The sequence below is a fragment of the Drosophila teissieri genome, chromosome 3R, assembly GCF_016746235.2.
Source record: "Drosophila teissieri strain GT53w chromosome 3R, Prin_Dtei_1.1, whole genome shotgun sequence".
NCBI lineage: Eukaryota > Metazoa > Arthropoda > Insecta > Diptera > Drosophilidae > Drosophila > Drosophila teissieri.
Window position 1 is genome coordinate 15,912,606 of NC_053032.1, and position 17,332 is coordinate 15,929,937.

A 17,332-nucleotide genomic window follows, 5' to 3' on the forward strand; every position below is an offset into this window, starting at 1 on the left:
TTAGCAACTAACCGACAATCACTCGACTTGACTTCGCCCTGTGCCCATGTGCTTCACTGTGCCCACTGTGGACCTCGGGTGCTTCACTGTACCCCCAGGCACACTCCATTGTCCCCCAGCCAACGACGACCATTTAGCAACTTTTAATATGGGAGTGTGTGTTCGTTTGGCAGTAAAAATCAACAGCTTCTTCCAATGGAGTGTCTGGATGGACTTTGGTTTCCCCAGCTGAACTTGTTCCATCCAAAACCAGGCAGCGGCAATCCAAAAAGTGCAGCGAGCAATTAGGCAGAGGTCGACAGGGCAGACCGTACACTGAGCGAATAAATGGGGCCGCGATAAATACCATTTTACTGAACTGGAAACTATGTTAGTTTTGATATTCATACTTGTGGGTTTAGGTAATAATTCTATGATCTGGTTATAATATATAATATAATTATCCCAGATTTCTTTTTGTGTAATAACTACTCCTCCCTTTTTACATAAGAGTGCTTCGGAAAAGTGTTCTTTCGACCTCAAGAAGTGCACTCGCCAGCCGATGGTAGTCAAATATCTCTCGGCATTTATTGACATTTGAGGGGCGTGGTCGTCTGGAAATTTACTACAAATTGGCATTCAGTGTTAGGTGAAGGAGCTGCCATTTGCCCAGAAGAAAGCAGAAGGAGTCATCTTCACGTTCATTTAGCGTCGAGTGGGTGATGCTTTTGTTCCGGCACTTTCCGCATCTGCCGGCTATTTGGGGTTCAGGGTTCAAGTGGCTCGGCGGGCTCGGCTGGCTCGGCTGGCCAGGGGCATCGTTACTACCCGTACAAGTTTCCAATTTAATTAGACAAATTTTTAATTGATATCATATGGCCAAAGCTCCGCAATTGTCGGCGCATCCCGCCTAACTCCTCGGCTGGCTTTTCAAAGTAGCCCCCGAAAGTTTCGCCAGCAACTTGTTAAGGAAATTGCGTTGCAAGAAGAGCGGCGTCGGCAACTGAGGTCCTGCCAGCAAATGCAATTATTTGCAGCCAGCACAGTGAGTATGGAAATTCTGGAAATTCTGGAGCTGGGAGGAGAGCAGTGGAGGATTCACTCGAAATGTGAACCGCTGCCCCGGGCACTCAAACAATTCAAGTTTGTCGGGGATCTCTTCTCGAGTGATTCCTTGGAAGGTGTGAGCATAATGGAATTTGAATGCACTTCAAGCGGCAGCAGTTGCGTTGCCAGCATGTTAACACAGTTGGAAACTCTGTGCCACTTCAGAAAGTTGGCCCAAGACAAAGGGGTATCAGCTTATACGATAGCACGGCTCCTTACCAATTAGTTTAAAAATGCCTTGAAATTGAATTAAATGCGAGAGTTCACTTTCAAAAGTGTACATGAACAAAATGGCTTTATCAAGAAGGTATGTATGTTTCAAAAGAGCTATCCCTTGGCATAAATCCACCAATTTTGTGTACTCTGTTCATTCACATTGAATGAAGAATTTTTCCGATTTACCTTCACTGACTTTAGTTACTCAAAATCATTTTTGAACTACCCTGACCCCCATTTAGAAGGATTTTTTGATAATCTATGGTGAACACAATCTACGCAGGGCTCCATGGAAATACAAGCAACTTTGCCGGCAGGTGCCCAACTATTTAGCCGTCCTCTTGTTTCCAGTCTATTTCCCCAGGAACCCTTTAAGCGCATTTTAGTGTTAAGTAAACAAGTGCATAATTAAGGAGATTCTAAACCAACAAATAGCAGGAGCAGCAGCAGCAGCAGCAGGAGGAGGAGAAGCAGAAGCAGCAGCAGCAAGGATACCAGCCAGTCAGCAGGACACAGCCAGCATTTAAAAGGCAAGCCGGGAAATCCCAACTCACAACTCTTCCCCCCTCTCTTCCCCCTCCTTTCATTGGTGGCCCAGCGTTTCGCCCTTTTCGCCGGGATGTCAGTGACAGGCGATAGACAAACACACAGGACGAAGCGCCGAGGGAAGGATGTTCGTGGGGGAGCGGCGTGAAGCAGCGGGTAGATAATGTGCCTGCAGGTCATAATATTAATTGTTTTTACCGTTCAGCACTTAAGGGGGCCAAAAGGGTTGTGTTCCACCAGCCTGGCCGCTTGTCCACTTTACAGCAGAGGAAAATAAAGGAGGCGGCAAACAAAGTGGGCCGTATTGAATGTCTTTGACAGCCGCTGGCACGCCCAAAAGTATGCTTTCCAATTTTGCAATTAAGCCGACGCGTGTGCCAGGACATTGCTTTGATTCAATTAGCCAAAGAACCAAAGCGCCAAAGACGAGCTGGTGGGCATCAGGAGCAGGAGCAGGAGCAGCAGAAGCAGCAGGAGCACCAGCCTAAGCCACATGATCCTGGGTCCTTGTCCTTGCTCCTGCACGCATTCCTCCGCCGATTCATTAAGTCGACGAACTCCTATTAATTGAGCATTTGTGCGGCTTTCGGGGACTGCCCCCCAGCGCCACTTGTCGCCGGCAATCGCCGCCAGTTGACAGGCCAAGTTTGCCTCCAAGTCTCTCCCCACTGTTCCGGCCACATGTCCACCTTTGTGTCAGCTACATTTCCGGCTTTGCCTGCGACTTAATTTGATTAAAAGTTTGCGGACAAACAAGGAATTTCCCGCAAAGCCCCATTTCTCCAGCCCAAAGTCCCCAGCAAATAATTGATGAAAGTGGCAGGCCGCCGCAGTCGGGAGACAAAAGAACTTGTTTCCTCATTGAACATTTTAATGATTTAATTGTCCAAACAATTAGGTGGCAAATCGCTGATGAAGAAAGTTGAGAGTTTCTGGCACAAATTCCAGGTGAATTTGCAGACAAAGTAAGCCCAGGGATAAACGCTTGTAAAGCTAATTAGGTAGGCAGTTTTTGGGGCTCAGATAGGTGGAGCGGAAGTACAACCGATTAGGGATCAATTCCATTCAAGTTTTTACAGTACTTGAATTTGAGAAAATGTAAAGTAAATATTGGGACTTCTTCATAAATCCACCTGAAAGTTTGGTAAGCTGCTTAAGTGCTTATATATATTGCAACTTATCCATAACTAAGTAAAATGTATCTCAAATATTAATTAGCACACACTTGTTTTGGCCAAAATACAGCAGCATTATACCATCCTAAGACCATGTAAGAGTTGAATACTTTGAGGTGCAACTAAATTTTCAATTTTAGCTTCTAGCCCATATCAGCATTTTAGCCCGGTTAATGCCATTTATATTCCAAATAATATTTCAGGATGCTCCGCAAATCCACGTATACCCGGATCCCCGGATCCCCAGACAACCGCACTCGCCATGGCCACGTCTTCCTGACTTGCATATTCATGCCGTTGAAGTGGACTCGGCTTATAACTTTATGCACATGTAACTGACATTCAAGCAAGCGTCAAAACAAAAACTCGAGCGAAAGACAAAGAAAACTCCTGGCAAGACAGTGCTCGGAAAAAGCCCGGGCTGCAGGAGCCAGGAGTGTTTGTGTTCTCAACTCTCAACTCCATGGCACTCTAGGGACCTCCTGACAACCTCTGTGTCTTAGGATTTTCGGGGTTTTCTGCTTCGTGCAGGGGCTGCTTAAATGTCAGGAGCACAACAAACGCGTATAGTATGTTGGCCCAGAAGGAAGCGGAAGGCAATGTCAGGAATTCAAATTATTCGGTACACAACAAATAGAGTAAAGGATGTGCTAGTATCTCCTCACCTAACCGCACTTTTTGTGTGGCCGTTGCCATTACTTAATTGAATCGACTGCAAATACATTCCTTTGTTTTTGCCACGGATTTTTCCGGTCCCGACTCTTTCGCCTCCGTTCGCTTTCCGTTCGATGATTACAAAGCGCAGCCAAAGGAATTTCTCATTATTGACCACAAAAGTCGTCGCTGGATCACCGCTAACAATGTCTTTGTTACAACCGGCATTCCACTTCTCCATGCCCCTGAAATTGGAGGAGCAGGGGGGCAAATGGAATTAAAAATCGTTTGATGGCAAAACCCAATGGCTAGATTAATGTAAAATCCAGTACAAGCCAAAGATACTCGACTAGTTGCATCTGGGAGAAAATAGAATTAATTAAAACCGAAAGCCATCGGGGAAGTGACATCAAAGTGCTCCTTTGTCCTGGCTTTGGATGCCCGGGTCCTCCTGAGCAAATACCAAAAAACTTCAATTAATGTAAGCAAATGAAGCTCGAATCATTCTCTCTGTTTGAATGTCGGCAACAGTGGTCGGTAAATGAAGTTGGTGATAAAAGAGTTTGAGTTTATCTATATATTTTTACACCCCGCGTCCATTCCAATTTCTAAAGCTCATAAAACAAAGTGGAAAGTAGAAAGTAGAAGCGTAGAAGCGTAGAAAAGAAAACTCATCACTCGAGCTAATTTAAGCTAAACAAAAGCACAACAACTTTCTCATTACATGAGCACACACATTTCATTTTCCGGCCCACCATAATTTTCCCCCATAAAACGTCAAATGTGGCACTTAAAGTGGCCCACACCCAGGAACGGGCATCCTCAATTCAGGGGATTCCTGGGTCCCGGTCCCACAGGTGTTTCGACCGCCCGGACGTTCTTCAAATTAAATGAAATGCGTAAAAATGGCAACAATTTGATTTTGTCAGATTTTCCGAGGGGAAAAGGACCAACTCACAGCCACAGATACGATACACGGGGCGGATACTTGACGGCAATGGGAATAGGAATAGGAATGGGACTGGAAGTGGGAATGGGAATGGGGAGTATCGTAGCTGAGGCACGTAAGCATCTCGGGATGGTCGAGCAACCCCGAAACGCATGTTTTATGCAATATAACCTCCCGCTCCACCACCCACCACCCACCACCTGCCAGCAACTCCTCCTGCTTCGAATTGCACGCGCTGAGCTCCCAAGTTGCTAATTTAAGTGTAATAATCCTCAAAGCCAAGGAAACGTGAGCCAATTTATATGCAAGCATTAGGGTAAGTATTGCCATGGTCGACGGGGGGAGCGGGGGTGTGGCAAGGGGGAAAGCTGAGATATGGCAGCAGGTCCATTTACCTGATGGCCAGATTTGTACTAAATTACTGGGAACTAGTTCGGTGAGTAGATGGACTGTGGGAATACTCTCGATATATATAGAACTAGCATTCCTTACCATTTTAAACAGCATATAGAACTTACATCTCATTGTACTACTACTACCGGATCTATGATCAAATACTAATATAATTCTTAATAAAACTTAGTTTTTCCAGAGTTCTACAGCGCATTGGATGTATGGAACCCTAGTTCTAGAACTCAGCACTAATGCCGAACTTACATCTCATTGTACTACTACCGATACTTAATTCTACGATCAAATACTAATATAATTCTTAATAATCCTTAGTTTTTCAGAGTTCCCCCAGTTCTAGAACTCAGCACTAATGCCGAACCTTCAGCTCTATTGGCCATCCATGTTACATATCCCTGAATTTTAGCTAATAATTGCGGAATGCCGACAAGCCCGCAGACAATTGTTTATTGAGGGATCCTTGTTTTAGCCCCCACCCTCCACCGAAAATTATGATGCAAACAACCACAACAAACAGACCCCCGCACAAACCCCACTCCACCGGCGAAAATGTTGTACGTGTCCGTTGTTAAAATAAATTTAATATTGATTCAGCTTTTGTAATGAGAAACGCGACAGCATCAAAAGTCCACTTAAAACCCACGGCCTAGTTGCAAACCATAATGCTCTAATGGAGACTGGGGCCCAAAAGCCCGGCGATGTCGGGGATGTCGAGGATTTTGGGGATGTTGTCCCGGGTTACCCCGCTGTCAAATGTTGCTGTTGTTGCACTTTAGCTGCCCGAAATTAAAAAGCATTTAAATTATGCTGATGACCAGAGAGAAACAGAGAATAATCGGCAGTGGAAGCAGGAAGGGCAGGAAGGGGAGTCCTTTTCCACGCCGTGGTATATCCTCCCATCACATCACGCTGGGCTAGCCAGCAAATGCCGCCCATTTCATACTTGTTATCCCTAACATGGGGCCATTTCATTATAATGCTTGTGGGTCCATCGGCAGACACCAAAAGCACTTTACACGTTTCAGCCGGCCCTTTCATTAAGTTTGGCATAGGCATATAGCATAAATGATAAACAAGGATGCGAAGGCTGGGCGGGTGGAAGGAATTACAATAGAGTACTTAAATTGCACGGGCGGGGCGCTGGAAATTTTTGGAAAATTCTTACCACTTTATTACAGTGGGTGGAAGAGTTAAATACCAGTTCTGAATAAGCGTCTGAAGTGCCGAGGCAGGATATTTGCAAAACGCACAGTTCCATATCACAGCAGCACATTCCTTTAAGCAGTAATCTTTTAAGTAGATTTAAAGCATTGGTCAGGCAAGAAAGTCATAATTTTTCATTAGTATAGCTTGAGCAATTGTTACGTATTCTGGGAAACTGAAAACTTTTCCTGCATCTCTTTGAGAAAACCATGTCCTTATAAGGTAAGGCAGCTCATTAGGCTAAAGCAAAAGTCCTGTTTTGTGGACTTGACAAAGGTCGACCAACTGAAAGGACATCAAATCTAAGACTGACGCATTTATTTTTCACTTTTGCATAAAGTAAATTTTAATATTTGGACCGCCTGCAGAGTCAGCCGAAAACGGAGGAAAAGGAGGTAAAGGGTTCCAGAACAAACTATCGTCCTTTTGGCCACTCCTTAGCTGTTGTGACTTCTATTTTTGATAAGGCTCGGCAGGTGAGGAGGTGAGGATTGCCACCCACTCCACCCGCTTTTTACCCAACTCTCCGTCGACATTGAAATGGAAATCTGCCCAAAGTTCCAGAATGCAATTAATTTCAACGCCAAAACTCATTAATATCCAGCGAGGAAGGACACTCGAACGGTCCAGAGTCCTTGGCAGCTACCTTTTTGTACGTTAGCCCTTTTGCTATTTACCTTGGTTAATAATAAAGCAGCCAAAGGCGCGCCTTGTATTATTTTCGCCCACAAAGATGAAAACAAACTCAAACTTGTTGCTCGCCCTGAGCTTTTCATATAAAAATTCCGCCTCTACCTTTTTATTTACCCCGTTTCCTCGGATTTCCCTTTTTTTTCTGTTGCTGCCTTCTTTGCGGCAATGATTTATGGCCAAAGGCCAGAAAAGGTCCTGGCCGGGAAATGAAGTTCAAGGCATCGTAAGTAGTTTCGGAAACGTCGAGGAGACGCCGAAACTCCAAAAACGCTGCTGGAAACTGTAAAAACTCATTCTATCCTGTGGCACTCGTCCTGGCACTCGTCCTGGCACTCGTCCTGGCACTCGTCCTGGCACTCGTCCTGGCACTCCGCTGCTCGTTACCTGGCTCAAATTGAAAGGCTCACTCGGGGCTCTCGCGAAAGGATTTGCCGGAGATCTGGAGTCCCTCTTAGGCAGTTGTAAAAAGTTTCATTGTTGTCCCGGGATTTGGGTAAACAAAATTAAGCAGTCTGCAAGTTTTTAATTAAAAAAGGACGAGCGACGTGTGCCTAAAGCGGCTAAGATGCGGGCCGCCCTTTGGGCCAAAAGGTGGGGACGAGATCTCTTTAAGAATGAAACTCCATTACATGGTTAGTGGATTCATTTATACTTTTTTCCAAGCCTCGGGCATATTTAGAATAGGGATTAAATTTTAATCTTGACCAAGTTTAACCCGGCTAATTGTGTTTTCAAGTCTTTATTCACTCTCTTCTTGTTAAATCTGATGTATATATATAAATGATAGATAGCATTCAGAAGTAATTTCGCGATTTTACAAGCATTGACTAACTCCAAAGAACATATATACCATATATCTGGGATAAATGCTATAAAACTGCTAACGAGCTCTATGACATCCAGACAAGAGTAGAGGATCCCCACCTGTAGGTCGCGTATATGGGCACAAACTGCGTGGCCGTTGGCAGTAAATTTGTTTAATCTCCCAACAAATTGGCGAAGACACGCAATCCGCCGAATGCGAATGCGAATGTGAATCGCCAGTCAGGCCCATCGAGCGATTCGAGCGACTCGAGCTGAGTGTTAAGCCACAACTTGATGAGATGCAAATGGATTTGCGAGATAAAGAGCAGACTGCGACTGGCTGAGTGGAAGAGTGGAAGAGGCAGGGGAGGATCGTGGACCAGTTCGCAGACTGGTGACTGGAACGCAGTCCAAACCCAGACCAAGAGCCAACTCCACAGACGTGGGCCTAGTCCATGCCGGCTTATTATTAACTGTATAATGTAGTGTGTAGGCAGGAAATTGATTTATTATCACGTCGGTTAATTTTTTCTCATTTTATAATTTAAGCAACTCCACAGCGGGCAGCATAAATCTCGCAACTATTCCTCGCAGAAAAACAACGGCGAAAAATAAATCACAAATTAAGTTGTTGGCTCCCACAGTTAACCAGGCCGAAAGAAAGGCAGTGGACTGGTACATCCCAAAGTAAATGAAATAAAGCCAAACAGAATAACGCCCGTCATCCGAAGATAAGGCCAGCTTGTTCGGGTGACAAACTCCACACCACAGGAGGACGACTTCCAGGAGGATCCGAGATGGGGCAGGGAAGCTGAGCCGCTGGGATGAGAGTCATCCCGTCACAGTCACTTAATAATTTATCGCGCCTACTTTGTATGTGCGTCTCTGTCCCATTCAGCTGATACCCTAACCAGAGGTTAAACGAACGTCACGCATAGCCAGAATTGCTTATTAAATAATAATAGGCCAAAAAAGAAACTCACGGCACATCCTTTTATCCAAATTAATGTGCCCTTACATTACGTTAGATTCAATGAGAAATTTATGTCGATTTAATGAGCAATGATATTACACCGCAGTCCTGCGACGTCATGTTTGCAACCCAATCAACTTAATATATTTCAATATCGCGATAAAAACATGGGTCTTTTATTATCCTGAGCAATCTTAATTTAAGAGAATATCGACTTCGACTAGAATACACTCGATTATTCCCCGTCTTGTTTATATTATCTTTGTATCTTAATGTTTTCTGTTCGTCGTCGGCTGAGATATCTGGCATTTTATCTGCTAGGTAGGCGCCTTGCCAAGTTGCCAAGTTGCCGAGTTGTGCAAAAAGGAATATTCGTGTAGGCCCAGACGAAAAAGACAAATCAAATAGGAGCCGAAAATTAGCGAGATAACGGCGAACAACTATATTAAAAAAGGAATTAAAATACACGCTCTTCTTATCTTAAGTGGATGCCTAAAACGATATAAGACACTCATTTCTGCTGGTTTAACCCTCTGGTATCTGGTATCATATGAAAAATACGAACTCCTGATTGAGATAGTTGTCATCTGTCTTGGCCATTAAAGCGAGCCCACTCAACTTTCGATTTCTGATCGATATTGTTCGTTGTTTGTGTGATTGCCGTTGCCATTGTTACGATTCGGACGGAAGTCCATCGAGTCAGTGGAGCCGTGACAAGTTTCCAATTGCATTTCATCAAAGTTTCGTCAATTTTCGGGTTCAGCAGCAAATTGCTATTAAATTGCCACACAATTGCGAATGCCATAAATCGAATGGAATTGTAACGAATCCAATCGAATCGAAACGGAGCGGAGCGGCTGAAGTGGAGTTCCCTCTACTCCAGGTCCGATTCCATAACCATAACCATGTCCATGTCTATGGACCCGACCAACTCCCACTCCCACTCCCACTTCCGCGGAGCTGAAATTTAATGGCCTGGTTTTCCGCTTGGTTAACTCAATTTGCGTGGCTTCTTTCAATTAGGTTTCCGCTGTCTGCTTTGTTGGCTGCAAAGCTCATTTCACTTAAATATAAAATTCGTTATTTGTTTATTTGTCGCCCGTAGAGGAGACGGGGGTTCCGTTCAAAGAGTTTTTATTAGTTTTCCGCTGAACTCGTAAAATATAAATGTTGAGTAGTGTTTCAGTTTCCATTTGTCTGCCACAAATGAGTCCGACGACAGTTTTTGGCTGAGTTGTGGGGGAGGCTCGGCAGGTGCACGTTGACCCAACCCGTTTTCGCTCACAAACCGATCCCATTTGCACCTGGGTGGCTCCATCGAAAGGTAACCCGAAGCCAAAACAACTGCTAATCAATAATGAAGCGCTGATGAATCAATTAAATGGCATTTCGGCCACACAATGCTCCTCCGTGTGCAGTCATTTATCACACGCCCCATAAAGAAGTTGCCATTCAATGCAGCACAAGTCATTAAAGTCCTGCATCTCCCTAGCCCTCGTGCCACATGGGCCACCCGGACGAGGAAGCTGGCCCAAGACGATAAACGCGAAATTATTTCAAGCAAATAATGCGAATTTAATGTGACATCCGACGGCGACAAGAGACTCGCCAGGAGAAGGACCCAGTCCAAGTCCCGACAAGCCAGTGAAGCCAAGGAGATGGCCAAGTTGGTTGAGATGACGCGGGAACTTGAATGCTCTTACATACGCGATTAACAAAGGAATATAGGAACATTGGGATCTTTCAAAGATTAAGAAACTAAGAAAAGGGAGATCTGTACTTATCCAAAGTCATATACTTCATAGTGTTTGGTCATAAAGTAAGAACAAATTACTTTCATATAAGTGGCACTTAAACTGCACCCATTTCGTTCTAAGCTCCCCAATAAACCAGGCTTTACCCTACCCTTCCGAAGGAGGATTCCTGATACCTGCTGGCAGTTTCCTGTCCCCTCTTGTCCAGTTTGATGTGACAGCCGATGGTCCCCTCCATCCCCTTTGACTGCTTCGAGAGGGGAACTCGTGAGTCCCATCTCCACAGCCCTGACACACACCAAATGACGCATTATTGAACTGTCAATGGAAGTGACAAAGGGTTAGCAGTGTCACCAAGGAGGGTTACCCATTTATTTCCGTCGCCCGGCTTTTCTCGCTTTAACATAATAATGCTGGTTGGTTGGTTTCCCGATCTCATTGGAATAGGGTTGATGACAAACTAACGTTACAGAAATGTCTTGGACTTTGCAAGAAAAAATATCAGGTGCTAGTCACAGACTGACTGAAATAGATTTAAAAGTAAGGAAGCCTCTATACCTCTATATACCGAACTAGACCACAATTTCAGGATATGTTACAGGTTCCACCCTTGGGAATCCCCAAATTGTATGATGGACAGAGTAGAGTTGCACAAGTTTGGACTTCATCTGTTCACTTTTTCTTTCACTATCACTATCTCTGTGCGAAAAGTTTCCCCAGAAACTTTGCCATCTCAAGGCCCCGAGGCGAGCGAACATCTCGAGCTGGCATATTTATGGGCTGAGCCGGGAGGCGTCTCACCTTGCCTTCCTGACCTGGGCTTGGCCTGGCCCGGCCTGGGCTTGTGGCCCTGGTTTTGGCCCCGGTTTTGGCCTGGCCGACTATCAGTGGGTCAGTGTCATCATGCGAGCCGCACTGCTGAGCATCAAATGGCCGTTGGCCAATAAAGCCCAACACTTGGCCAGGGTGTGGGGATGTCTCGACTGGTGACCAGGTCTCTCTCCGCATCATCTTTTGGGTCGGGCTCCGAATCCGAATATGAAGCTGCGAATGGGCCTGAAGTTCTGAAGTCGGAGGTGGGGAAGATGGAGGTGCTCACGTCACTTTTCTTGTTTGATAAGGATCCGCAATCGAGAACGAAGACAGGGCGAAGGCGTACGCTCGAATATATTGGAATTTTATTATGCATGACAGCTCCAAAAAAACAAAAAGGAGAAACAACAATGGACACTCCCCCACAACAACAACGGCAACAACAAGGAGCGGCTGGGTCAGTGTCGGGGTCTCCACAAGAAGAACCCCTTCTCCGAACCCCGGCGACTTAACCCTCTGCTTACCTGTTTGACAGCGGGTTGCCTCCGATTCAACCGATTCCACCGATTCCAGCGATTCCTCTGACTCCTCCGTTTCCTTCGATTGGAGTAACCAAAATGCTTAGCCATGTGAGAAGAGATTGCGTTATTCATATTTTAATTTTACTTGTTTGAGGCCTCCTCATCATTTTCCCCTCATTTCTGTTCGGCTTTGATTATTATTTTGTGTTTGGAGAACGATTCTTGAATATCGATAAGGTGCAAAGGCGGAACGGCTGCTTTGTTGTTGGATCGCCATTGGTTCTTGTTCTGCATGTTTTGTGCATGATTATGTAACATTTTTTGGTGGCTGACCCGTCCAACCTCGTTCCTCGAAGGGAAAAGGGAAACATCGATTTATATTTTGACAAATGATTTACCAATGAGTTGACAGTTTTATTCGGCTTATTTTTCCCTTTTTTATGGAAACGGTTAATCAAAGAAACAACGAGGAGGGAACATGTATTTAATTAATTAAGTCGCGTCAAGATACAAAACCCGAATGGCGATAAAGGAGCCAATAACGAAAAACATTAAGCCTTGTTGGGGCTAAAAAGTGCATGATAAAAAGTGACTAATGATGAGTTGGCAACTGAAAAACTGCATTTGAATGTAGCCACAAATGAAATCCGTTTAAACACAAAGCATTGCATTTCTAATGGAATTAGTTACCTCTGCTAATCGGTATATCAATAATGGAAAATGCAACTCAACAAAAGCGGAAAATGTCAACATTTAGATGAATGAAATCACTAAAGCGGGAATATGCCATTCATAGTTTTTTAGTAAATTACTCTTTATTTAGCGGCTGACAAAGGCAAATATTAAATTAGTGCACAAATGGTGAAATGCAATAAAAGGAGGTTTTAAGCCAGAAAGCGCCAGTTGAGCGGAGATCGTTACTGCAGCTGGTTATAGCGACCAAAACGGAGAGTTTATTGAATAACTAACATATAAATTAAAGTGAAATGTCGACCACCTTCACCATTAATGGGCAGCCGTACACGGGTAAGAAACCACACTAGGCATACGATCTTTCCTACCAATAAAGCCCTCTCTGTGCCAGTTAACCTCACCGACCTCCCACCGGACATCACCCTGAACACCTTCATCCGGGAGCACGCCCAGCTGACGGCCACGAAGTTCATGTGCCTGGAGGGAGGATGTGGAGCCTGTGTTTGCGCAGTGAGCGATGGGAAGAGCACCTGGACAGTGAACTCGGTGGGTCAAAGGGCAGCCAGATCACCCCAGCTCTAACTACGCACCTCTCCCATCGATTTTCAGTGCCTCAAGCTGCTGAATACCTGTGCCCAGCTGGAGATCATTACCTGCGAGGGACTGGGCAACCATCAAAGTGGCTACCATCCGATTCAGAAGCGGCTGGCCAAGATGAACGGCACCCAGTGCGGCTTCTGCTCGCCGGGATTCGTGATGAACATGTACGGGCTGATGGAGCAGCATGGCGGCAGAGTGACCATGGAGGAGGTGGAGAACTCCTTTGGTGGAAACATTTGCCGCTGCACTGGATATCGTCCCATTCTGGATGCCATGAAGTCCTTTGCGGTGGACAGCACTATTGACGTTTCCCAAGAGAGCCTTGATATCGAGGATCTCAACCTGAGGGCTCGAAACTGTCCACGGACGGGAAAAGCATGCAAGCGTACATGTCGGCAATCCAAACTAATCTTCCAGGATGGATCCCAGTGGTACTGGCCAGGCAGCCTGGCGGAACTTTTCGAGGCCCTGGAAAATGTAGGGAACTCGGATGAATTCATGCTGGTAGGAGGTAATACGGCTCATGGCGTTTATAGGAGATCCCCCGACATAAAGCACTTCATTGATGTGAATGGAGTGGAGGACTTACATCAGTACAGCTCAGATAAAGAAAAACTTACATTGGGGGCTAGTCTCAGCCTGACTGAAACCATGGAAATAATACGAAGTACTGCCAAGCAATCAGGATTCGAGTACCTCGAGGTCCTGTGGCACCACATCGACCTGATTGCCAATGTTCCCGTTCGAAATGTGAGTAAAGTGATCTTTTGGTAAGCCTGTTTAATACTTTAGGTTTCAGTCGGGTACTTTGGCAGGCAATATCTGTACCAAAAAGGAACATCCCGAGTTTCCATCAGACATATTTATATCCTTCGAGGCTCTGGATGTCAGGGTGATAGCCATGAAAGGCATCGATGACGAACAAGAAATGACGTTGGAGGAATTTTTGGGTGATCAGGACAGAAAAATGTTGCTCAAGGCTTTTATTCTGCCCAGCTACCCCAAGGAGAAGTATATTTACGACTCCTTCAAGGTAACACTAGTTGGCCAATGTAAAGCACCTACATTTTGTAAACTACTCACTTACCTTTAGATCATGCCACGTGCTCAAAATGCCCATGCTTATGTCAATGCAGCATTTCTTCTGGAATTGGATGGCAGCTCCAAGGTGAAATCCGCCCGTATCTGCTTTGGTGGAATTCGACCGGACTTCACTCATGCCACAGATATCGAACAGTTGATGGTGGGTCACAGTCCCTACGAATCCAACTTGGTGGAAGAAACATTCAGCAAGCTGGAGGATCTGGTCAAGCCGGATGAAGTTCTTCCCGATGCCAGCCCCGCCTACCGTTCCAAGTTGGCCTGCGGACTGCTCTACAAGTTCCTCCTGAAACACGCCCCCGATGCGGAGGTCAGTGGAAAGTTCAAGAGCGGCGGTGAGCTGCTCCAGCGGCCACTCTCCTCCGGCTTGCAGCTCTTCACGACCCAGAAACAGACCTACCCCGTAACACAGGCCGTGCAGAAGCTGGAGGGCATGATCCAGTGCTCCGGCGAGGCCACCTACATGAACGATGTGCTGACCACCTCCAACTCCGTCTACTGCGCCTTTGTGGGCGCCACAAAGGTGGGAGCCACCATCGATCAGATCGATGCTTCGGAAGCTCTCCAGCATCCAGGCGTGGTGGCCTTTTACACTGCGAAGGACATTCCCGGAACGAATACTTTCTGTGAGCCCAGCTTTGGATACGAGGCCGAGGAGATCTTTTGCTCCGCATTGGTGCGCCACTCAGAACAGCCAGTGGGGGTCATCGTGGCTCTTACTGCTGACCAAGCCCAAAGGGCCACTAAGTTGGTCAAGATTAGCTACAGCAATCCCAGCTCTGACTTCAAGTTGATGCCGAGTCTGAAGGATGTGTTCTCCTCCGAAACCCCAGATACTTCTCGCATTATACCCTTGGTCATATCGAAGCTAAAGGAAGTCAAGTTTTCTGACAAACCGGACTTGGAAGTGAGGGGCATCTTCGAGATGGGCCTGCAGTATCACTTCACCATGGAGCCGCAGACCACGATTATTGTTCCCTTTGAAGATGGCCTCAAGGTCTTCTCGGCTACCCAATGGATTGACCAGACCCAATCAGTGATTGCTCATACCCTGCAGATGAAGGCCAAGGATGTGCAACTAGAGGTAACACAAATTATTTAATAATTTTGCTTAAATTATTTGAGTAATTTCGTTGCAGGTTCGCAGATTGGGGGGTGGCTATGGCTGCAAAATATCCCGGGGAAACCAGGTAGCCTGTGCAGCCGCCTTGGCGGCTTACAAGCTGAATCGTCCCGTCCGCTTCGTCCAATCCCTGGAGTCCATGATGGACTGCAATGGCAAGCGGTGGGCCTGTCGCTCCGAGTATCAGTGTCACGTGAAGACCAGTGGGAGGATCGTCGGGCTGTCCAACGACTTCTACGAGGACGCTGGCTGGAACACGAACGAGAGTCCTGTGCAAGGACACTCCACGTTCACAGCAGCCAACTGCTACGAATTCACCGATAGTAACTTCAAGCTGAGTGGCCATGCAGTTCTTACGGATGCCCCGAGTTCCACTTGGTGTCGTGCCCCTGGATCAGTGGAGGGCATCGCTATGATGGAGAACATCATCGAGCACGTGGCCTTCGAGATCCAGAAAGACCCAGCCGAAGTGCGACTAGCAAACATCAGCAAGAAGAGTAAGATGGCCACGCTCCTTCCAGAGTTCCTCAAGACCAGGGAGTACTACTCCCGGCGGAAGGAGATCGAGGAATTCAACGCCAACAACCGATGGAAAAAAAGAGGCTTGGGTCTCTCCTTGATGAACTTCCCCGTCATCTACATCGGTCAGTTTCCGGCAACGGTGACTATCTACCATGTGGATGGCACCGTTGTGGTTACCCATGGGGGGATAGAAATGGGTCAGGGTGAGTAAGGGAGCTGCCTAATATTGGATTTTAAGTGATTATAACTTGTAATCCTTATAGGTATGAATACGAAGATAGCTCAGGTGGCGGCCTATACCCTGGGAATTGATTTGAGCTACGTGAAAGTGGAGTCCTCAACTACCATCAATGGAGCCAACTCCATGGTCACCGGCTACGCCATCGGAAGTGAGAGTGTCTGCTATGCAGTCCGAAAGATCTGCGAGACGCTCAATGCCCGACTGAAGCCAGTGAGGAAGGCCAAGGCCACCTGGGTGGAGACCGTGGAGGCGGCCAATGCCCAGTTGATCAGTCTCATAGCCTCGGATCACTACAAGACCGGCGACATGCAGAACTACCAGGTGCTGGGACTGGCCCTTTCCGAGGTGGAGATGGATGTGCTGACCGGCAACATTCTGATCAGGCGGGTGGACATCCTGGAGGATGCCGGCGAGAGCCTGAGTCCGTGGATAGATGTCGGCCAGGTGGAGGGTGCCTTCGTCATGGGCCTGGGCTACTGGCTCAGCGAGCTGCTCATCTACGAGGGCGACAATGGGCGCCTCCTGACCAACCGCACCTGGAACTACAAGCCGCTGGGTGCCAAGGACATTCCCATCGATTTCCGCGTGGAACTGGTCAACAATCCTCGACCCAGCAGTGCGGGTTTCATGGGCTCCAAGGCCACCGGGGAGCCACCTTGCTGCTTGGCTGTCAGCGTGATATTCGCCCTGCAACAGGCTCTGCAATCAGCACGCCAGGATGCAGGACTTCCCCGGGAGTGGCTTCGCTTGGGGGCACCTACGACTCCGGAGACTCTGCTGCTCAATGCCGGACACCAAGTCTCGGAATTCAAGTTGAAGTAATGGCATTTATTTCATGTATCCATGCGAGTATTATATATGCAAATATTTTAATCCAAAAATATAAATTTTACGACTTACATATGTATTTATACCCAATTAAAATCTATTATAACTTATATACGATTTTGCTTTGCTCTTTATTAATATATTTTAATTTTATTCAACAAAACTTTTTTCACTGCATTATATCATACAAAGCTTGAAATTCTAGTTTTTCGCTTAGCGTTATTTAACATGCAAAGCTTTCAAAATGATTTATTTGTTTTGAAAGCTCCGAGTTCCGAACGCGAGAGAAAAAAGTAAATATTTTTTCGCCGGCCGGCTAACTTATTTTCTCTTCATGTTTATCGCGGCACTCTCTTTTATTTTTAGTGTACACGTGATTCGCTTTTCCCCTTTATTATAGTTTCTATGGCGCTCGTCGCGTAATAA

The 17,332-nt window shown here is 46.2% G+C and overlaps 1 protein-coding gene across 1 annotated transcript; it reads left to right on the forward strand.

The window, feature by feature from the left end:
- Positions 1-12,727: 12,727 nt before the first annotated feature.
- LOC122620496 (xanthine dehydrogenase) lies at positions 12,728-16,900 on the forward strand. The gene is made up of 7 exons (XM_043797982.1): positions 12,728-12,824; positions 12,883-13,037; positions 13,101-13,841; positions 13,891-14,124; positions 14,185-15,276; positions 15,332-16,040; positions 16,101-16,900. Exons 1-7 carry the CDS (start codon positions 12,785-12,787, stop codon positions 16,898-16,900), a joined length of 3,771 nt encoding a protein of 1,256 aa, XP_043653917.1. The 5' UTR covers positions 12,728-12,784.
- Positions 16,901-17,332: the final 432 nt, after the last annotated feature.

What these genes read in the sequence shown, in the direction of transcription:
- LOC122620496 (XM_043797982.1), top strand. Translation starts at nt 12,785, where the DNA reads ATGTCGACCACCTTCACCATTAATGGGCAGCCGTACACGG. An exon ending in TAATGGGCAGCCGTACACGG is followed by an intron (nt 12,825 to 12,882) that starts GTAAGAAACCAC and finishes TCTCTGTGCCAG; the next exon opens with TTAACCTCACCGACCTCCCA. An exon ending in GGGGATAGAAATGGGTCAGG is followed by an intron (nt 16,041 to 16,100) that starts GTGAGTAAGGGA and finishes TAATCCTTATAG; the next exon opens with GTATGAATACGAAGATAGCT.